At 39.8% G+C, this 23,514-nt stretch overlaps 1 protein-coding gene across 8 annotated transcripts in view; it reads right to left on the reverse strand.

Moving 5' to 3' along the window:
• SPATS2L (spermatogenesis associated serine rich 2 like) overlaps positions 1-23,514 on the reverse strand; it is a 152,324-nt gene that overhangs the window by 25,060 nt on the left and 103,750 nt on the right. For 7 of the 8 annotated variants that reach the window (XM_069487915.1, XM_069488454.1, XM_069488405.1 and 4 more), the window contains 2 exons: positions 10,484-10,690; positions 8,982-9,117 (listed from right to left, as the gene is read on the reverse strand). In XM_069487915.1, the coding sequence (XP_069344016.1) occupies positions 8,982-9,117; positions 10,484-10,690 (343 nt within the window). The remainder of the gene's footprint in view (positions 1-8,981; positions 9,118-10,483; positions 10,691-23,514) is intronic. The other variant, XM_069488255.1, reaches the window with a different exon arrangement.

Consider the following 23,514-nt stretch of genomic DNA (forward strand, 5'->3'; position numbering starts at 1 on the left):
CAAAGCTGGGATCCACTGCATGCTAAATAAACAGAAAGTTGAAGGACAACTTCTTCCCAGTATCTTGGGGTAGAGGAAAAGAAATTTCCTAAATGCTACTCTGGAAGGGAAGAGAACCATCCTTAATGAACCATGTATCATGAACCAGACTAGTGATTTTCTAGCATGACCTGATAAATGTATTAGCTTGTACAATACAAATTTTCACTAAACTTCTAGAAAATGATAGCTGAGTAGGAGTTAAAAAACTCAACCAGTGTCAGAGCTAGAATATGTGGAGATGAGATTTAAACCCTATTGTGTCTAACTCTACCCTCCACGTCTCCTAATTTAAGTGGTTAATAAACCTTGAAAATGTGGCTTTTATTAGAATATGGCCATAAGAATCAAGAGTTTATAGTCACTGGAAGAATAATGTAATACATGTATAAGGAATTCTATTATGTTGACTTCAGGTGCAGCCTTTCCATATGATTTGTTGCCGTCTTAGCTGACGAATGGCCCAAAATGAATCCTTAGTCTCACTGTACCAGTTCAATAAATAGAAATAAGCCCTAAGATCTATAATGAAACTGTGACCTAGGCCATCTCGCTTTTTAATATTATAATGTATTTTATATAATATTTATACTAATATATAAGAACTAATTCATCTTATTTTTCCAGTAAAAATGGATTATGCTGTAAATTAAAAGAAAAAGATCATACTCTAGTACCCTATGGAAATGTGTAGGTAGAACAATTTGCTTAATTCCTTTTTATATTTCTATTCCAGGGAAAAACTCAAAATTCCTTTTTAGAATCACGTTACCAGGCTGGTTGATTGGTAGCTTTCATTTGCTGAAAAAAATTAGAAATCTCTTTAGATTTCCAGCTGAAATCAAAAGCAACTTCATGTCCTCCAGCTCTTATTGTGGGTCTGTTATTCTGCAAAGAAGGCTGCAGTGCCAGCAAAGCTGACGTCCGCCGCCAAGTGTGTGGCTGCTATAACGTATGGAGGTGATCCACACGTGTAGCTCAGGAAGGCTATTAATACAAGGCACTATTTATGCTGGTTTCCTGGGGACTGTACCTAAACTGAAAAGGCCAGTTCAGTGCTTTTTGTATTTATCAACCTGCTCTTCCTTCACTGTCAACTGATTCATTCAGTCCTTGCAGGGGCCCTTGGGAAACATCTATTGCAGAGAAAAACCTCAGGGAGGAAAGAAAATAGGAAAAGAGAAGCTTTCACCTCCAAAGAGTGAGCTATACCTATTTAGAAAGACATGTATTCACAAATGAGGCAAGATTTGAAACACACTGTACCGTGGGGACTTGCCTTAGTCACAAAGTCACAGGAACCTTGAGTTTCCCCATGTTATATGGTATTTGCCCTTTTCACAATTTCAGAATGGATCCCGGAGCTTATTTCTGTTTATTGGACTGGTGCAGAGTGAGGAAAAGGAGTCATTTTGGGCAATTTGTCACCTAGACAGCAAGAAAAACCACACAAAGGGCTCTCTGGAGGCATAAATATATTTATTAGCCTCTTTCATTACTATCTCTTGGTTTCCTTTGAAAGTGGACGCTCATCCCCATACAATGTGTTCTTTTAATATTCTGGCATAGTATCGAATATTGGGTGTGGGGAGAAGGAACAAGTTTGTTTAATTTTCTTTGCATGGTGCTTTGTACAAGTCACAAGCAGGTGGGAATTTAGAAAAACCATTTGATGAGAAGGAAATAGATTAGTCAGAAAGTCTTGTTTGTACAGGTTTTGATCAATGAAAAGATTGTATTCATTTCCAGAGCTGAGGGACATAAAGATCTTTTATTAAAATTCTTTTAAAATAAAACGTTTAAAAAATACAATCCAAACTCTTGATTTTATTAAAAAATAAAACAAAAACAAAAACATACAACCCAAACTCTTGATTTTCTGTGTTCATTACATGTTTAGTTTAGAAGCCGGCAAAATCTAGTAATCCTTTAACATATTCCTGATAATTAAATAGGGAATTGAAAGCTTTGTAAAATTATTATGTAACAATACCAAGTGGCTGAAAAGTCTCCTGAAGTCAGCTCTCCTACTGATAATCCCATTATAAACATGCCTTGCTGTTTTATTACATTTTATTACGGTACAGCTATACTACTCCAGATACTCTCAATTCTAGTGTATACGCTAGGAGTGTTTTCTGTTTCAGCTACATTGGTTTTATAATGGAATCTCTACTCATTACTCATGCTTATATCAACACCCTCCATGTGACTGAACTCAAAAATCAAGTTTGCTTGTTGTCATGGCATCTATTTTGTGACATCTATTTTGTTTCATCTAATACATATTTTTCCTATACTTACCTATTAAAGTGTATAGTGTTCCACAATTCCAATGATTCTTCTAATTAAGAGAGAGTAACTAAATGGCCAAAAAATATTTGTTCAACCACTACTGCACCATAAAGATATGCAAAAATCCCTTCTGTTTCGTTCCATTTAAATAGCACAAGGGCTGGCACACCTGAGTATGTCACTGGCCTCACAGTAGTTGGACAGATGCCAGGTATGCCCAGGAACACCAAGTAATATTGCTGCCCCGCTGACGCCAAAGAAGAATAACCCTCAAACACACATTTAATGGAACAATTCCCTACTGTATTTATCTTTACATGCCTCAGGTCTTCATCCTAATCCTGGTTCCCACTGTGATATGTGGTTTTATTGCAAAATGAGAAAAAGACTCAGGTAAGAACTGAATGGCTAACGAAAGTGACTGCCTCTTATTAGCTACAACCTTCAGTTCTTAATTTTTCCATTTTCTTCTAAAGACTGAGTTGAATTCAGTAATGAAAAACAGACAAAAAAGCAAAGTCCTCAATTTTCTTCACATCAATAATAATTGTTTTTCTGATCTCAATGAGGCAAAAATATAATTTGACCTTTAAAATGTGCAGCTAGAGGATTTATGTTTCAGGAAAAAAAAAATTCCTACTGCATTGATATGGAAAGAGAAGGCACTATAGCATGTAAGTGATCGGAAAGGAAATTCCCTCTCTCATATCTTCAGAGGTGGCTTAGGGGGCAACCGAGGGGCAGACAGATACTCAGGGGTGTTTTGCAGGGAGGCGTCTCCCAAGGAGCTACAGCAGAGCGCTTGCAGCGGGACTGAGGACGCACTCTTCCTCTCGTTTTCCTATCGCCCAGGCTCTCCCGGCACTACTGACATCTTGGGGCAGAGAATTTTGGTTATGGGAGAGGTGGGAGGGACTGTCCTGTGCATTCTAAAATGGCTAGCAGCATCCCTGGCCTCTACCTACTAGATGACTGTGGCACTCTCTCCCTGTGGTTGCGACAACCAAAATTATTTCCAGACCAGCCATTTCCTGGGGGGCAAATTCTTCCCGTTGAGAACCACTGCTCTGGCCCCAGACACATCACTCCCTTTGCAGGACCCTCCACCGGCAGCTTTCAACCACAGAAGTCAAGAGAATCACTTGGTTTTTTTTTTTTTTTTTTTTTTTTTTTTTTTTAAGTCTATTCTTGGGACCATTCCAGGCCAGTGGAATTAGAGTATCTCTGGGGCTGGCACTTAGGCAAGGGATGACCACAAAGCTCTAAGAGTTTTTAATTACAGCGTATACACATATACTTTGGTATGGAAAGAAGTAAATATTAACTTACAGGCATCATCTTTCAATGTTAAGTTATTCACAAAGAGGACAAATAAAAAACCCAAAGGACACAGTAAAACCAGGCTTTTATCACAGTTTGGAGAGCCAGGTATCATACAAAAGCAGCTAAAATTTGGAGCACAGTGTGGAGGGAAGCATGGCAAAAATCAGCTGTGATAAACCTGCAAAAGTGAAGAAAAATGGTCTTTTTTGGACTCAAACTAAAGTAGCTCCAAGGACGTATGTTTCAACAGTTTTATATTATTTGCGCATCCAAGGAGCAGCAAAGTGGGGATATGGGAAAGACTGTCACATAGGTTGCTCTGGGCCGGGCGCAGTGGCTCACGTCTGTAATCCTAGCACTCTGGGAGGCCGAGGTGGGCGGATCGTTTGAGCTCAGGAGTTCGAGACCAGCCTGAGCAAGAATGAGACCCCATCTCTACTAAAAATAGAAAAAAATTATATGGACAGCTAAAAACATATAGAGAAAAAATTAGCCGGGCATGGTGGTGCATGCCTGTAGTCCCAGCTACTCGGGAGGCTGAGACAGGAGGATGGCTTGAGCTCAGGAGTCTGAGGTTGCTGTGAGCTAGGCTGACGCCACGGCACTCACTCTAGCCTGGGCAACAGAGTGAGACTCTGTCTCAAAAAAAAAAACAAAAAAAAACATAGGTTGCTCTGAAATGCAACAGCCCCACTGGCAATTTCCCATTTGGGAGCCATCTCAAGCTCACAGCCTAGAAATAGGGCACAATATTTAAAACGTCACAGTGATGATATCTGGTGTATGTGTGTGGCCACCCTGTTGATCACCCTGGTAATCTGTGCATGGTTTTGCTTGGCTACCAGCAGGGCTTCAGTAGCAGATGAGAGGGATTTGAGAGATATGAAAGATAAACTTATCTCAAAATAGCTTTTTCCTTGGCCTGAAATTTGCACTTTTAGCATTCTTCTTTTGGCTGGGGAAAAGAGTCTCAAGAGAGCATTTGTTAGCATGCAAATATGTCACTTTGGGAGGAGGACACATGGTCATCAAAAGGATGAGCTAGTAGTTACACAAGACAAATGAGTTTCAATGACAACAAGAAAGGAAAAAGGACATGGAGATGCCATTCTAAGTGCCCATCACCGTAGTGTCACGGTGAGGAGCCCTGGCCTCACCGCCCCAAGCAGGAGGCACCAGGAGGTCCTCCCTGTCTTGGCTGTGGAGGAGGAGACTCCAAGATGAGGGAAAGCTGGCAGAGGAAGGGGAAGTGGGCAAGGGTTCAGGGTGGGGGGAGCTGGAACTCCTGACCTACTTTCAAATTCTGCTTGGGCCAGACGTGGAAATGCTTCTGGAAAAAATAAACACGAAGTATAGGAACTTCTGGCCCCTTTATACAGAACACGTGCTTTGACTGATTTCCCTTTCCTATTTGAAAGCAAAGCAGCCTAAAAGGATTGCCCCCTCCAGACCTCATTCTCTGCAAGGCCTTCACCCCGTCCCCACCCCAGCACCCGCTACCCCACTGGCTCATTATCGTCTTCCATTTTCTCTCAGAGAGCTTTTAATTAGATGTTAGATTGACGATAGCACCTAACAGAATTTTTACAGCTCTATTTTGAAACACTTTTCCCCCCAGCATATGGCAGAACTATCAAGTATTATTCTCCTTCCTCAATGTTTTTTTTTTGAATTTAATGTTTTATTGCTCATTTTAAGCCTTCACGATCAACTTGGACACACACTCAGAGATTTGCGACGAGAAGCTAGACTAGTTTGCATACAAAGCAATTAAATCTGGCATCTATGATTCCAAAGGATGAATATTTTCCAGTTGTGGTAGGAGGCCAATCATACTGAAGGGAAACCAGCTGTTTCATGTTAGCTCCTGATGTGACTTTTCGCATAGATGCTCAGGTCGCAAAATTTGCTTTCGTTACTACATATTGTGAGAGCATCGTGTCCTCTTTGTTCTCCTCTCAAACCCCCAGTTCCTTCTGGGAAAATGAGAACGCTCTATGTTATGGTCAGGTAGCCTCATGTAACTGTGTCCTGGTTAAACACCAGGTTTGATTTTGTATTTTAGCTACTTCATAGTTTTTTTTCAATAACTGTATTGAACAGAGTATTCTTCACAGCCTAGGGAAGATGATCATTTAGCTCGTTTTGCCTTGACATGTGCTCACTTGGTATTGAGGATGTGTAAAACAGCAGCTTTCTCCCAGCCTCCTGCAATCATCACTCTCATGAATTCCAACAGTATTTTTTTGTGGAATTTAGTCAAGTAGGACTCACATCCTTAAGCTGGCACTTTGGTAGCAAAGTGAATGTTCAGAATCTTTTATCTGAGAGTTTCCATTTCTAAACTATGCACAACACCTGCTGAGTACTTTAGGGTTAAGAGTGTTGGGTGGCCCAAAGTTAGGAAAGGAGAAGGGGACCTGGACATGGAATATGTACACCCATGTCCTCCACATCTAGATTGACCTTACGATGTAATACTGAGGTTACAATTGTACTAAAATGAGTGGCACTACATTCAGAGTTCTCGCTAATGCTTAAAGTACATGATTGCACCATCAATACGAAAGCTTCATTTTAAAACAATTTTCAAGAGCACCACAATCCCTAAAATTCATCGTTTTCTCCCCCTTGGAAAACAAGAGGGAGGCTTTACTCAAGTACAGCACCACGTTTGCTAGGCTGCAGGCTTATTTGGAACTGAGGCACAGTTTTTCCATTTGGCAGACATGCATGTAAATGGTTGACTTAAAAAAAGTACACTGGTTTTATTTTTAAGTTAATATTTATGCAATTATTGTGGGATCATTTTTTATTAAGGGTTAGATCAGAAAACAAGTGCTGGTGTTTATTCACTTTATAGCAACAGCATACCCAAAATGGTTGATCTAAATGTTTTCTTCTTCAGTTTCAGGGAAAAGTGCCATTGTGTTAAGTAAGTGGCTTTTAAACAGCAGCATAGCTTGGCAGAGCTCATTCAGGAGTGATCCCTTCCATCAGTGTAAAACCCAATGTGAATTACAAGCAGAGGAAAGACATACAACTTCCTTGGGTGCTGGCTTTCCTGGCTCCACGCTTTCGGCTCTTGAGGAGTAAAACACTCAAAGAATCTGTTATAAATCTCAAGATGTCTTGTGACCCATGTGATGTTCATTTTACTAAGAAATAAAATAAAATAAGAAGTACTCAGAGCAGCTGGAGGAGAGAGGTAATTTGAGGTCATTGCTACACTTTGTCAATTAGTGTGTGAGTCACTCAGATGGAAGGTGTACAGAGGCCAGAGGACGGGTTGATTCTAAAATGCAAAAGAATAAGACAGAGTGGTCTTCTCTGAGCAGCTAACTAATGCCTTCAGGCAGGGGTTGGCAGACTATTTAATACAAGCCCCACGAGCCGAATGTGGCCCACTGCATTTCTGCATTATCCAGGGCTGCCTCTTGCAGCAGTAGCAGAGCTGGGCGGTTACACAGACACCGTAAGCCCGTAGTGCTCAAGCTATTTACTAGCTGGCCCCGCAGAGATAAAGTCTCCTGACCCTGGCTCTAGAGAACAGGCCTGGAAGTTGGGTGTACTTACAAGTGGTGGGGTAACTTGCGTTAAGAATGGATTGGAAAAGTCATAGAACTATAAAATAACAATAATAATAGCACCTTTCATTTGTGCAGCATCTTTAACTTCTCTAAGTACTCAAACATATTCTTGGAGTTGCTTTGAATAATTTGTTAGGTTATAACCTGATCAAACAGAGAAGGGATCCAGTGACAGCCAGAAGCCACCACGAGGGTAGGGAAGTAAATGACACGTGGCCTCAGAGTGCCTGCGAGGGGCTGGATGGCAACTGAAGGAGATGATTTTCTCTCAAGTTCCTGGTGTCTTCTGCACCCTTAGGATCTTATATGTAGCAGCCGGTTTCAAATTCATGAATTTTACATTAGGCTAGTGTTCAGCTTAATCCTTAGTTTTACACAACTCCACAGTTTCTGCTAAAAAGCACATCAATGTCAAAGTAAGGACTTGGAATAGGAAAAATATGCAGAAGATGTGATCGAGTTCTAGAATCGTGGGAAGCCAGTGAAATACAGGGCACGTGCTCCATGAGCCTGGGCACTGCAGATGTGTGCTTCCTTTCTCCTACATGTCCTCTCTCTCTTTTGGTGTTAGCGCCTCGACCTTCCTCTGGGGAACCATGGCGCCTCCACTCGCAGTGCGTCTGTGACTGAGGTGCGGTTCACCCAGCTGCTAACTCTGTGGTCAGCGCGCGATCCCTGCCTGGCTGCTGGGAAGATTCTGTCCCTCTTGCCAGAGTGACTGGTTTGGGGACAGATATGGGACCGAACCCAGCCAATGGAATGATGCCTTGGACTTTTGCTGGGACTAGGGAGACAAAGCTCTCTCAGATCTTAGGGACTAAGGATGATGTAAATTGGGAGCCACAGGAGGTTGGGGGGAGGTCACCTTTGCTGCCTCATGGAGAGAATGAAGCCAGGAATAAGCAGAACAAGGAGATTGTGGGAGACACTGAGAGAGGGATGGGGGAAAAGGGAGAGAGAGAGAGAGAAACTGAGTCCTGAGAACATAATTTGGGTTTAGAACCAAATTTGCCTGAAGGAACCTTCTGGAATTTTCCCGTACTTCAGCCAATAAATTCTCTTTTCTCTTTCACTAGTGTGACTTGGTTCGTGTCACTTGAAACTGAAAGAGTCCTACCTGATACACCAAGAACATTTTTCTACTGATAATAACTAAACCTTTACTAACAGATATTTAATTTCAACTGTGGACGTGAGCAAATGTACAGGGCTTAAAGAAATGTCTTTCATCAGAATCAGTTTCAGGGCAGGGCACAGTGACCAATACCATATTAATGAACCATTTCTTAATTCTGGTCTTAAAGATACCCAAGAATGGGCTTCTATCACTAAGCTTACATAAGATGTTTCTGAGTTTTGTTAAGGGAATTTTTCCTATTTGATAATTATAATGTTGCAAAATATTTTGTTTGGTTCATAGCACTCATGATATTAGCCTTCCAGGGATTTGTCAAAAATATTATTTTTGAAGGTGTGTTCTATATCATTCATATACTTTTGGGCCAACATTAAACTCTAATGAACTATGTCTATCAGGTTTCTTTTTATCCAAATATTTTATCTGCTTTTTTATTCCCAAGATATATGCTTCTGCCTGCAGGCTTTAAAAAATCTGCTGGAGAGTTATTCTGTCATGTTTATGTATTAAATAAATAACATTTTCCATCTGATGCTTTTACCTATCTGAACAGCTCAAGCACCATAAATTTATAGTTCCTAAGTCAAATAACTCACCAGTTATGTAATTCCGCAAAGGCAGCTTTGATCTTCTTCACGGAACTATCCACTTCTTCCTTGATCATGACGCGATATCTAGTTAGAGAAACAGTGCAGCGTTGCAAATCCTTCACTGATTTCTCAATATTTGGGCCTAAAATTGATGTTAAGAAAAAAAATTGTTAACTTGACCACTTTATCCTTTATTGTAAGCTAAACAACAAAACAAAGCAACTAACCTACCAATAAGAGATTCATCTTTTTTTCTTCTCTCTTTTTTTTAAACCAACCATAAGAAGCACTGGATCTTTGGTTTTTCAATGAAAAAAAAAAGAGTTCTGTCAGGAGGATGTTTATAACCCAGAGTGAGTGGTTCGTATGGCACCTGAGACTGCTACGATTTCGCCAGTGGGGTCTCTGGCTGGGCCATGTGGGGTACGCTTGTCTCCTGTGCTCTTTGGAAAGAGGCTCTGATCATTATGTTCTATCACAAACGGCAGCGTCTTAGAATCTGATATGTCTAAAGACCATTTGTGCTGCTGGCTCTCTCTATAAACACCACTTTGTGTGGTTAAAAGCCAGCAGGGCTTTTGGAACAAGAAAATGACACAGAGATCGGGAGAGGTACAAATGAGCTAGAGGGAGGATGGCGCGTCAGTGCCAGGTATGCTGGCGCTGGCCCCGTCACCCTGAGCCAGGCCTGTAATTACAGCAGCAGCTCTGTGGGTGCCCATCTCGCCTGATTTCCTGAAACTGTCACCAGGGTCTACAGATAGTGCATGGCAAATAAGCAGATTGTATTTATCCCAATAAGAGCATGTTTCTTAGAAGAAAGAAATCCCCCTCAAGAAAAGTGAGAAAGTCTATCAAACCAAAGCCAAGGAAATCAGATACAACTGAGGCGGAATGGGAAGAACATTACTCAATCTTCTGGGAATCAAAAAGGAAGTGATTTAGCCCCTTTCTTTTTTAATACCAGTTATGTATCAAGTATATCAAAGCTCAAAAAATCATAAAAATCCAGCATGTCAAATATAAAACACTTTTGCAGTGTTACATTGAGAGTTCTAACATAGAATTGAATTTACATGGGGAAGACCATATCCAAAGAACACAGGCCAGCTTCCAGGCTCATCTTCATTCAATGCAAGTCAAGAAAGTGTATATATAAAGGAAACATTAGTCTCTTTCAGCATTCACATTTTTAAAAGAGCTCCTGTATGAACACTTGCTTTATAAGACATTAGGGGAGAAGGTATTTGTTTATCCATCCCTACAAAGAGAAGAATGGCCACAGAGGGGCAGAGAAAGGGGATGTAATTCCACTTAAATATTCAAGACCTTTGATTACACGGGAGGAATCACATCTGCTTTTCAATCTATGTGGGTCACAGAAAGAAATGCAATTTCATGTGCATCTCTCTTCACTAAGCAGCATCTTTTGGAAAGTTCTGTCATTCTGGCACTTCTCTGTGTGTGCAATATATGTTGAATCATTTGTGCAAAAGAAATCACTTTACCTCTTTTCTTTGCCAACTCATCTGGCTTTATTTCAAGATGAGCTGCGGGGGCATTGGACTTAACAGGAGATGTTTTTGCCTTAGGCTTGCTTGGGTTACAAGGCTGCTCAGCTGACCACTGTAGGCCATCTGACCTCTCTGTTGTTCCATGTATAGGTTTGGGGTTCCCATCTAAGGACAGTTTCTGTTGCAGTAGTCTGTTGCCTTCTGTAAGAAAACACCAAATAATGACTGTGAAGTGATAAACTAAAAACACTGATGATAAAGTGATGAGGGATGCCAAGATTTTTGTTTTTGTTTACATGCTGGCAATAAAGCCTTTCATTGCAAACCGTCAAGAAACTGTTTTAATACAATCCCCGGAAGATTAGAGGATATACTAGAAAGAGCCTTGTACTTAGAGTTAGAAGCCCTGGGCATGTTTCAGCTCTGGTAATCACTTGCAGAGTGACCCTGGGCCAGCCACTGCACATCTCTGAGCCTCAGTTTCTTCACCCAAAACTATCCAGGAAGGTTATTAAGGGGCTTATAGGAGATAAGCAGGGTTTTCCCCCACCTATTCTAGTAAAGGCTTAGGAGTCTTTAAGTATGATTTCATATTGAGGCTATAAAAACGTAGCCCTCCTATCTCCAAGTGCTACATTAATGTCTTGTGGTATTTTATTCTGAATTAATGAAGGCAGAGGAGTGACTGGAGATGGGGCAAGAATGAAGTGACAACAGGTACTATAATCACTGCATCTAATTTATGGAGGGCTTAAATCAGGAAATATCTCAACTATATTTAAAATCCAGGGAGTCAGATTCTCTCTGGAGCTTTAATAGATGTGGCAATAAATTAGCAGCATGTTGCTTTTGGCATCTTTTAAAGGCAGGTTCCTATTTAGTTATTGCTGGAGTAAATTAAATGGCACCTTAGTGGCCCGAAAATGAAATGTATCACCCTTAACATCTTACTACCAGAGAGATTTGGGCGTGAGAAAAGGGAGGCCAGTGTGCTTTTGAAGGCCTGGTTCTTGGAGAAAGCTCGAAGAGTGCAGTTTGGATCAGGGAGACCCAAGTTCTGACATTCCCCATGTCCTGGATGACCTTGTGGGAAAGTCTTCACTTTTCTGGCTTGCACTCAAACAGAGCACAGTCATCTTGGTGAAGCCCAACCCCCTTTTCAGATGATCACGCCTATCCCCGCTTCTCTCTACTCCCATGGTGCCTCATAAAAACTTCACACATTATATTTTAACATAAGGCTTCCATGACTGCCCCTCACCCCTGCCCTGCAGAGGCCAAGACCTTGTCGAGAGCAGACACTGAGTCCAATTCATTTTTGAAGCCCCAGTACTTGTGTCTGGCTCAATGGCTTTCTGTAGAATTATGATTGAATTAAGGTACACTCAAAATGATTTCATGGAAAAAAAAAGAAATAATGAACGCCTTTCCTGACATTGACACAAATATTAGAGACTACACTCAAGGAAAGTACAAAAGAATATGATCTGAGTCCTAACCAACTTGATTTTAGCCATTAGCCCATTTATGATCAATATAATTTGACTCTAGTTGAATCCATCATTCATAAGGTATTACATATATCAAGAGAGCACAACATACTTTTTGTGAGCTGAATGATGAGTACCCTTAAAAATTTACTTACAGTACACAATGTACATGTTCAGCAAAGTAGTAAACAAAGTAAGTACTGAAAATAGCATTTCCTCTAGTAATAAAAGAGATTCAAATTTTATCTTTAGTAATGCTAAAGTGGAACTTCACTGCAGGGCAGTGGCTGCCAAACTTTCACGTGAAAGGAGTCTCCCTTGGTACTCATTACACATGCAAATTCCCAAACACCACCTCCAGGGATCCCAATGCTGTAGTGGGCCCAGGATGCTGCTCCCCAGGTGATTTTGATAAAGTGGAAATAGGTGGTACCAGCCACCCGGAGAAACGCCACTGTAAAAGATGAAAAACTAATTTTATAATGAATCTATAAATGTTTGTGTTTAAACAGTGATTAAGTCCAAGCTGGTTCTAACTCACTCCCTCTTTAAATCCCAGTTGAGATTCAGTCTTGATGAGACATCATAAATTGAGAATTTAAAACACAGCTCTCTGTGCATAGTGTAGTAAATTAGTCATATTCTTGAAAATAAGGGGACTTACATTATAGCTTAAGAGACCTTAGAATATAGGGGAAAATTATTTTGTTGAAATGCAAAAGAATTGTAAATGAAAGACAAGCATGCAAATGAGCATGGACTCATTAACCCAGAGCTGAAAATATTTTGAGTATCAGAGATCTCATACATGGACTATGGGTTCATTTCATCATTCATCCAACAAATATTAATTGAGAAATGCAAGTAGCAGTATTTTTTGGGGGTCCTGATAAGCTGTCTCATTATTGGTGGAATCATTGAACACTGGAAAGGTTTAAAATTCTCAAAGACCACTTGGATATATTTGCACACTAGCTAAACAGATCTGTCTCCAAATACAGCAAAACTCTGGATCTCTTTCAGATGAAAACTGATGGAGAGCCATATAGCTATAGCAGAATTAGGTCCACCTTGACCGCAAATCTTGATACTTCCAGCAATAGAATAATGGGAGTTCTTTCCCGGATATAGCGACTTTCCTCTAACATTATGGGCCAGAAGTACCATCAGTTCTCTGTTTCTCTGGAATCCATCTATAAACTGCAATAGACAGTAGCTCAATGGGAGCTGATTCACATAAACCTGCACTGTCCTGTAAGGTGCCCACTAGCCCCACATCGCTACTGAACACTTGAAATGTGGCTTGTTCAAATTGAGATATGCTGTAAGTGTAAAATATACACTGAAATTTGAAGACTTAAAAATAAAGAATTATCACTTGTTTCTTTATACTTTTTAAATGTAGCTACTAGAGAATATGAAATTATATATGTAGCTTGCATTATATTTCTGTTGGATAACACTAATATAAAACATAAGGAGCATGAGATTGGTGGTCTACAATGTACAATCACTACTAATTTATATTTTAGTCCATTTACATTTAATGCAATTATTGGTATTATTGGATTATATTTACTATTTTGAGTTATATCTTATTCTAAAAATTTTTTTTCATTTTTTATTTTAGAGGTTCTTCTAAGGATTACAAGATTGTATCATTAATTCGTCACAGTGTCCTTTGAGTCAATATTGTGCTGCTTCATATATAATGTAAGAACCCATACAATATTATAATATTCTACTTAGCCACTTCTGTCAATTGTACACTTATGGGCATATACATTTCACTTTTACATTTGTTGTAAACCCCACAATACATTATAATTTTTGCCTTAACCAGTCATTTGTCTTTTAGACAAATTAAGAAAAGAAAAAAATATTTTATCCATATATTTACTATTTCAGTGTTTTTCATTTCTTCCAGGAGATTCAAATTTCAATCTAAAATTTACTTTCAATCTAAAGAACATCCTTTAGCTTGTTTTCTGATGCAAATCTGCTAGTGATGAATTCTTTCAGCTTTTATATGAAAATATCTTTGTTTTACATTCATTTTTGAAGGATATTTTCTCTAGATATACAGTTCTGTATTGGCAGTTTCCCCCCCATTACATTATAGATTTCATTCTATTGTCTTCTCGTGTATACTGTTTTGATGACAGGTCAACATTTATTCTTTCTTATTGTTGTTCTTCTGTTTACAATGTGCCTTTTTCACTCCTCTGGCTGCTTTTAAGATTTTCTCTTCATTTTTGACTTCCAGTAGCTTGACTATGATGTGATTTCTTATGATTTATCCTGCTTGGATTTTGCTGAACTTCTTGGATATGTGGGTAGTTGTTTTTCGTCCCCATTTGGAAAATCTTTGGCTATTATTTCCTCATTTCCTCTTTGTTCACCTTCTGAGACTCCAAATACACATATGTGACACTGCTTGATACTCTCCCTTAAGTCATTGAGACCCTGGGTTTGTTTGTTTGTTTTAATCTTTTAATTTTTTATTTTTTCCTCTCTGTTCTTCAGTTTGAATAGTTTCTTTTGACCTGTCTTCAAGTTGATCGATCCTTTCTTCTTTAATGTCCAAACTATGTGAAGCACATCTGATGACTTAAAAAAAAAATCAGATAGTGTACTAATTTTTAGTTCTCTGGTTTCCATTTCTTTCTTTTCCTCACCTGAAATTCTCCTTCTCCTAATCTATTATATCCATCTTTTTTTTTTTCTGTATAATTCTTAACATATTTATAATCAGCAATCCTTGTCTGCTAATTCCAGCTTCTGGATTATCAATGGTCTGTTTCTAATGACTAATCTTTCTCTTCATTATAGGTTACATTTTCCTGCTTCTTGCCATGTCTACTAATTTTTTAAATTGGGTACTGACCATTGTGGATGATACATTGAAGAACTCTATATCTTTTTATTTTCCTCCAAAGAGTTTTGACTTTAGTTCTACAGGTTACTAAAGTAGCAGTAGATCACTCTCCACTCCCTTCCCCTATTTTGCTCAAAACAAACTCACGATCTCCCTTCCTGGTCTTGGCTGTCTTTTAGTGTTCCTGATCCTAATGTACCATCTATGCAATTGTGCAAGACAGAAATTTGGGCATCAGTCACAACATCTCCCCTCTTTCACCCCCCACATCCAGCGCATTACCACATCCTATTGCTCAAAACAAACTGATGATCTCCCTTCCCCGTCTTGGCTGACTTTTAGTCTTCCTGTTTTGCCTTAAAGATAAATGTTAGGTATCTAACAGAAGAAGTTGCGGGGTAGAAGAGGTGGGAAGGGGCTAGTAGATTGTTCCTTAAAATACTTTCATTTAATTTCCCTGCTTTATACCTCTCTTCTTAAGCTTGCTCTCAATCCTCTCTGCTGAATCTAGAGCTTCCCCAGTTCCTGCTGGGCAGTCATCCTCTTCCCAGCCAAAGCTCCCTCCCCCTCTGCATTCTATGCTGCAGCTTCCCATACTCTCATTCATCAGTCAATCCTCTTCCATCTACTTTCCCTCTTACAGAAATCAATGCCCTCTTGTTCATTTTCTTCATTATTATGGATTTCTACATTTAAAATTTCTTTTACTATAAATTCATGGGGTTTGTGATGAAGAAGATATAAATTCATGCCTTTCTTTTTCTTGCAAAGTTCTTGATATGCTTTGCCAAATTATTTTTCAGTCAAGTTGTGCCCATTTACACTCAGCTGGGATATGTGTAATTGTTGTCACATTTAACTCTTGCCAACATGAAAAACTATCAACTTTCTTGTCACTGAATCTTGGTATCAATATACATACTTGTCTTTGATTTGATTTATTTCACACAATCAATGAACTGTGCTGGTTGCTTTTGTTAACAGCACTGAAGCAAACAAACTCTCTGCTTGGGAGTAATATATGAACTTGGATTCAAAGATTTTCATAACATATGTACAGCCAGGTATATATTCAAATATGAAAGTTTCTGAAAACTCTTTTTTCTCTTTAGTTTTTACTTTTTAGTGAAAGCTTGATGTACTTTTAAGTAGAATGAAGTATGCAGCATAGAATTCAAATCTAACTTCAAGGAATGTATTAAATATAGAGTAGACCTAAAATAATTCTTTTAGTCCATTGAGTTAAGATGGTTTCCTGGTCCCCTATACACATGCAATTTCAGTAAAGCACATCACCTGATGACAAGTAACTTAAATATTGTAAAGTAGTTCTATCCAGAAAAAAACTGATAAAGAAATGCCATGTTGCCCTCCCTCCTCTCCCACCACTAGCAGTGGCTGGGAGCAGCTCCCGCCTATCCACACCCTCAGGCAGCCTCAGCCTCTTGAAAACAGCTCACCCACGCCCTTTGACAAGTCTCTTTGCCACCACAAGGCGGCACGTTCCTCTCGTAACCACACAACTTCTGGGATGAGGTCAGAATCTTAGTCTCGGGTTGGTGGCTTCTCCCAGTCCTTAGTTTCTTTATTGTCTAATTTTCCTCAATATAGAAATAGATAATAACTGCTCAGTTGCCATGTCTAGACATCTTAGGGTCCTCATTTACCCCTTTTAGTAGTTAATCAGCTCCCATTGTTTTAGTTAACAATTCTTTATGTCACATTTCTCCCATTCAAATAACCAGTATGGCTTCTGTCTCCTGACTTGACCTTGACGGATACCCACGGCCGGTATGAGGGGCTGAGCTCAGGAGACCAATATGGCTAGAACAGAGAGAGCAAGAAGGGGCGCGCCTTGCAGTGGGGCTGGAGCAGGAGGCAGTGGCCAGACTCTGCTGGGCCAGCAGGCCAGGGCAAGCTTTTGGTCTTTATCACAAGTGGTCAGATCTGTGTTTTGAAAAGATTACAGGATAGAGAATGATTTACAGAGGAACAAGGGTAGCTCGGAGATGAATGAATGAGTGAACCACTGCAGCAGCACAGGCAAGTGAGGATGGCGGTTTCAGCGGGATGGCAGAGGTAGAGTCCGTGAGAATGGATGGATTCTAGAAATACATGGAAATGAGAATCAACAGCACGTGGTGATGGGCTGGATGAGGCGGGTGAGAGAGAGGGAGATGTTGTGACTAATGCCCAGATTTCTGGCTTGCACAATTGCATAAATGGTGCACTAGGGTCAGGAACACTAAAGACAGCCAAGACTGGGAAGCGAAACCATGAGTTTATTTTGAGCATGAGTTTATTGAAGTACATTAAAATGTCAAATAAGACTCTGGAGTTCAGAGTATAAGCCTGGGCTGCGAAGATGAGTTTGTGAGCCATCTTACATGATTAAAGCTTGGGCATGGTTGAAAGGATCTAAAGAGAGAGTATAGCTTTAGATGATGAAGGACTTGGGACCAATCAAGCCTTGATGAGCTTCAACAACTGAACAGCCAGGTAAAGAAGAATGACCCTCAAAGGGAACAGACATGAAGCAATAAAGACAGAGGGGGAAAATTAGGAGAGTGCCATGTTGTAGAAACCAAAGGGAAAAGACAGAGGTTAAGGGTAGAGTGGTCAACAACGCTGAGTACTGCTGAAAGGAAAAGATAAAGTGAGGGTTGAAAAATGCTCTCTGGATTCAGTAACACGGAGGCCACTGGCACACTGAGAGGGAGCAGTTTCTCTGGAGAGACGGGGCTGTGAACCATAACCAACAGGTGACGAGTGAGAGAGAGGTGAAGAAATGGGGGCAGTGAGTAAAGATAACTCTATTAAGATGTTACAGAATAATGGTCTAGTGCAGAAGCCTCAAGAAAACTCTTTTCACATGACAGTTACATATACCTTGATTTGCAAGTTTCATCATTCTTCTATCTCTACATGACAGGGTGATTAGCAATTATTCAGGGGAACCAATAACTTTGGAACAGAGACAAAACAGATAGGTTTATGCAGCAGACATCATGTCAGTTCTGCCTCTTCGTAATTTCTTTATCAAATACAGATAGACTTTATTATCTCATTCAAATCCTGTGAAGCTTGAGCAGGTCAGAGGACATGAAGCTGGTGACTTACTGATTGCAATCAATCTTTTAGCTTTGTTTACATTGTATTTACAAGATCTCATATGTCATTAATACCTTTATAGGTTTATTTATACTAAAAGGTAATAGATAATAAAGTCAATGGATTAAGTTGCCAATGATGCAAGATAGGCCTGCTAACTCGATTTGTTTCACTGTCTTATTTCCCTGCAAAACAGGTTTAATTTTCATTGCATTTTAATAGAGTCATTTAAATTTTTGTTCAAAAATATTAAAAAATTTTTTTGAAACTCTTTGATCTTTGTAAGGAATGTATTCCATTTAATTAAGTCCATTTGTAACTGAAATCACAATAACGAAGTGTGGGTGGGAAGTTACAAAGGTATCAGCTATTCAGAGATGAGCAGTTTTGTGTTTTTGCTGTATAGTTGCAGCAGAAGTAGTTTTTGAATGAGAAAGAGAAGGGCTCTGGGTGTCACTCTGCCCTGGTGACAGAAAAATACCTGAGGGGTTTTATGTTTTCTCTGCCCTCATGTCACTACATCCAGTGTCTCTCTGCCTCCTTCTGCTTTGTCATCCACAGAGAAAGGAAGCAGGGCTCTAAGTTACTGGAAATGTAATCTCAGGCTGCTCTTAATATGCCCTGAACAGTTCAGACACGGTTGAGGCTGAGGTTGAGGCTGAGCCACACAGAACTATAAATGGGAGTTAATGCCAAGTATTTAGATGCTAAAATAATAATTCAAGAGGAGTGCGAATGGTAATTATCTGCTATAAAATAAAAACTTTAAAAATGCAAGTTCATATAATAGTACTTAACACCAGCTAAATGTATTAGTAAAGTATTATATCACTCATTTTAAAAAATAGTAAAAACCTATGGTTATAATTCTACAAGGGCTTCAGCTAAGGTTTTTTTTGTTTGTTTTTTGAGACAGAATCTCATTCTGTTGCCCGGGCTAGAGTACTGTGGCGTCACAGCAACCTCAAACTCCTGGGCTCAAGCAGTCCTCCTGCCTCAGCCTCCCGAGTAGCTGGGCCTACAGGCATGTGCCACCATACCTGGCTTATTTTTTGTATATATTTTTAGTTGTCCAGATAATTTCTTTCTATTTTTAGTAGAGACAGGGTCTGGCTCTTGCTCAGGCTGGTCTTGAACTCCTGAGCTCAAACTATCCTCCCTCCTCGGCCTCCCAGAGTGATAGGATTACAGGCATGAGACACCAAACCTGAAGTTTAAATGAAACATTGGCTGTTCAGATCACTATAACCTGGTGTGAGAGAACCTAAATTGAAGCCTCTGGATCTCAGCTTAAATGTCACCTCTCCAGACACTTATGTCACAGTAGGACCTTATCTGAAGTTGCTGCACACACAGAGTCCTCAGTTGCCCTTTTACACATGGCCTATATAACATTTATTATGATCTATAATTATGTTGGTAACTTAGTTGTATTCTGGCTTAGGGTCCATCTCTTCTCCCTACCCCCAAAAGAATGTAAACTCCATGAGAGCAAAAACTTTGTCTTGTTCATTTCCTGTAGAAGAATTCCTCATACATGTTAGATGCTTTAAGATATTTACTCAATGGATAAATAAATGATATGAGGGTTTACTCTACACCAGATGCTGTGCTAATCGCTTTACATATCTTATTTACTGCTCACCACAATCTTGCAAAGTGGAGTTCTAGTTTTTATTGTGCAGATGAGGAAAGTGAGACACAGACTGGTTAATGCGTCCAGAGTCACATACCTAATAATAAGTGATGAGGCCAAGATTTGAATCCAAACAGGTCTAATGCTAAAGCCCTGGTTCTTAGTTATGACATTATATTGCTTCCATTTGAGAGCTGGCACTGCTGCAATCCTAGAACATACACGTTTGGCTTTATGATTAAAGTTTTAAGCTATCTGCTTTCTTCTTGTTGATCTTTTCTAATCCTCTGGTCCAATATAGGGCTTAGAGAAGCAGGGGATGTAATCTTGAGGCTAGGGCCACATGCATGAAAAACGTGAAAAAAATCTGCTTGGAAACCCCGAGGGGAACCTCACACTATAAAAATATTGTGAAGCGGTGGAGGGGTGTTCTTTGGTTGTTGTTAATGCTGTTGTTACGGGAAGCACAAATGAGGGACACGCAAGTAACATCCTAAAATACCAGGGCTCTGTGTCTCACATTGGGTTCTCTTCGCTTTGAGGACAGGCAAGCAGCCTGTGCTAGTGCCACGCTGGAGCACAGAATCTGCGTTGTAAAGGCAGCACGACAGGGCTGCTCCTGCTCTACGTAACAGGGCAGGCTGCAAAGTCCGCATGTGAAGGTCGGCAAACACAGCAGGGAGCCTTCTGTTTGAGACAAGCAACAGGGGCCAGAGGACGTGCTTCCCAGGGTGCTCTACAGGATGAGGGGCTGCACAGGACGGCTGCTGGGGCCGCCAAGAGGAACTGCAGAATGGGAAAGCCCTGCCCCAGGGCTTGTCTCATGCAGCTGTGGGTGGCCCACAGTCCTGCTCCTTTCCTATCCAGTGGGCATTGTGTCCAGCGGAAGGAAGACAATAGAGGACTCGGAGTTCCTATTCTGGCCTACATGGGAACAAGCACCTATATATTTTACTAATATGAGCCTCAGGAAACAAAGAGCAGGAGGAACATCTGGGAAAATTGGATGCTAAGGTCATAATGTGCTGTAGGTATTTAGACAAGGCCTTCCAAACACAACATCCTTGGCCCTTCTTTTGGTAAAAATAAATTTTGATCTGCTCCTTGCCCGACTTTGTATTTGAACCCAGGATGATTTTGATTGGATTAAGTATAAGAGCCAATTTGAGCTGGTACTAAAAATTCAGAAATGCAGAAAAACACTACTCTCAGGCTTAAAACATACTCCTAAACTTCTAAGCTATATGCTGACACACAGCATTGTCCCACTTGACAGTGCTATATTTACAGCCTGAAATGATGATGCTTTTGGTGGTTATTTTTCATGGAGGAAGTCACACTAACACCCCTGAACCACCTGCATATATCTTAGAGCTAACTTTTCCCCTACCAGAAAATGATTCTGTTTAAGACTTTCAAAAAGAGAGATTGTGAATGTCAAGGTGTTATAAAAAGATAAAACATGCATCGCCCATGTTCCCAGCCTCCTGCCCAGTGGGGCATTCAGGGCAGGCTTTGTTGAGCCAGTTTCATTATTGCAGAGCTTGATAAATGCTCCACTATCAGTAGCCTGGAGATTTCTTTTAGGCTCATACTGTGAACCCACTCAAGTACAGAATATCATTATATGACTTTGTTATTATTACTTTTTTCTAATTTTTCAATTATACATTTTTGTAGGAGTTAGGGAGCCCTTGGTATTTGCAGTAACTCTCTACCACGTGCATAAAATTACATGGATTTGAGCCAGGCTTTTGCAAACTACAGAGAGTTAAACAGGGTCATCCTCTCAGCTTCTCAACCCAGAAGCCTCCCTTTTTTTCTCAGGTATAAAGTGAAGAGACAACTATAAAGTCTCACACTCATCCTGACTAGTTCCAATGGTGTACTCAAAATGGGGGATGCAGAGTGTCCAAGGCATAACACTGATCTGTGAAATATCTATTAGAAGTCTCAGGATGTCCGATAGATCCAAGAAGCATCTTAAAGCCATTTGATAGTTTTGGCATCAACTTCCCGATGAACCTTCATTATCTTTGGGAAGGAAAACCTAACTACAGTAGCCCTTCCTTATCTGAAGTTTCAGTTACCCATGGTCCATGAAGTTCCAAAAATATTAAATGGAAAATTCCAGAAATAAATAATTCATAAGTTTTAAATCTCGCACTGTCCTGGGCGGTGTGATGACATTTTGTCCTATCCCGCTCTGCCCACCCAGCACATCAATCACCCATTTGTCCAGAGTGTCCACACTGTATACTACCTGCCTATTAGTGGCCGTCTTGGTTATCAGATCGACAGTCATGGTATCTCATCATGCAGGCATTTTACCATCTTGTATCATTACAAGAATAAGAAGAAGGATGAGTACAGTACAGTGAGATATTTTCAGAGAGAAAGAGATCACACACATTCACACAATTTTTATTATAATATATTGCTACAACTGTTCTATTTATTGTCAGTTATTATTAATCTCTTACTGTACCTAATTTATTAATTAAACTTTATCATAGGTATGTATACATAGGAGAAAACATAGTGTAGGTGGTTTCAGGCATCCACTGGAGGTCTTGGAACATATCCCCCAAGGATAAGGGGGAACCACTGCAGTTATAAACTCATTTTAAAACTTATGATCATAACAACCAGGCTACTACTGAAATTAATGGTCAACAAGGACGATTCCCATCCTTTTGCAAAAAACATCTAATAACCTTCTATTACCATCATTTATTCTTTAACAGAAAAATTTACATGAAGTGCAGAGATTTGTACTGAATTAGTGACATTAACAAATAATACTTTGACTTGATCAGGAATTTAAAAAAACAAAAACAAATACTACTGACATACCTCAATGCCTTCACACTAAATGGAAGGGATGCTGGGATGGCTCTTGGTGCAATAAAGGATTCTGCACAGAAAGTTTCATGTTAGGGTTTACAGAAGCCCCTTGCATGAAGAACTCCCCTGGTTGGTCTTGAACTTTTCAAGGCAGCTATCCACTGTGAAGTGAAGCCCTTCTACATTGCGCTTACTCTAATGTCATATTCTTGATAGAGTTACTGACATTGTTTTAGGAAGAAGGCATAAATTATAAACAAATGAAAATATATACATACTAGGCTTTTAGTCTATGATTGATATCAAGACAGCAACTTGAGTAATTAGATTTTGAAAGTAATTCACATGAAAGCAATAACAAGTAAAGTTGGGAATCTGCTGCTCGATTATTTTTCTTTCTCTTGCTCTGACTATAAATCAAAACATTCTCAAAATTGTAGACATAGTAAAAATTGAATTAAAAAGTTCCTGGAGAATTTGGATTCAAAATGAAATAGGTTATTTTTGCTATTATTATTGTTTGGCTTTAAGAAACCATCGTACAGTAAATAATGATGACCTGAATTACGACACTATTAATGGAGCTGTTAGGAAATGTGTTTCTGGAAAATAATTAATGTGCTTTGACTGTGAGCAATTTAAGAACTTACCAGTGTGTCAGTTATCTAATGCCTCCTCACTGTATCCCTGATTTGGTACATGTCACCATGTACCAAAACAGATTTTCTGTTTGCATCTCTGTCTCTTCTGCTATACCGAACTCTTCCTAGGCACAGATGGTGTCTTGTTCATTGGTTTGTCAGAGGATGGCACGGCCTCGTATACAGCAGGTATGCAATGTATGAGGGTGCTGACAAAAGTTCTTCTTACTTCTCTCTAACCCTCTAAGTCCCTTCTACCACCTCGAGTCTTTTGAGCCTTCAACACCCATTGCTCCCAGGAAATCTCCCTGGATCACTTGTTAGATGTGGCACTCTCTTCTCCAAACCTTAAACTCGCCAGGAAGTCCATAGCCTTCCCTTTGAGTATATCACAATGCGATTCCCTCAGGGTCTAGACCATA

Source organism: Eulemur rufifrons, chromosome 1, assembly GCF_041146395.1.
Source record: "Eulemur rufifrons isolate Redbay chromosome 1, OSU_ERuf_1, whole genome shotgun sequence".
NCBI lineage: Eukaryota > Metazoa > Chordata > Mammalia > Primates > Lemuridae > Eulemur > Eulemur rufifrons.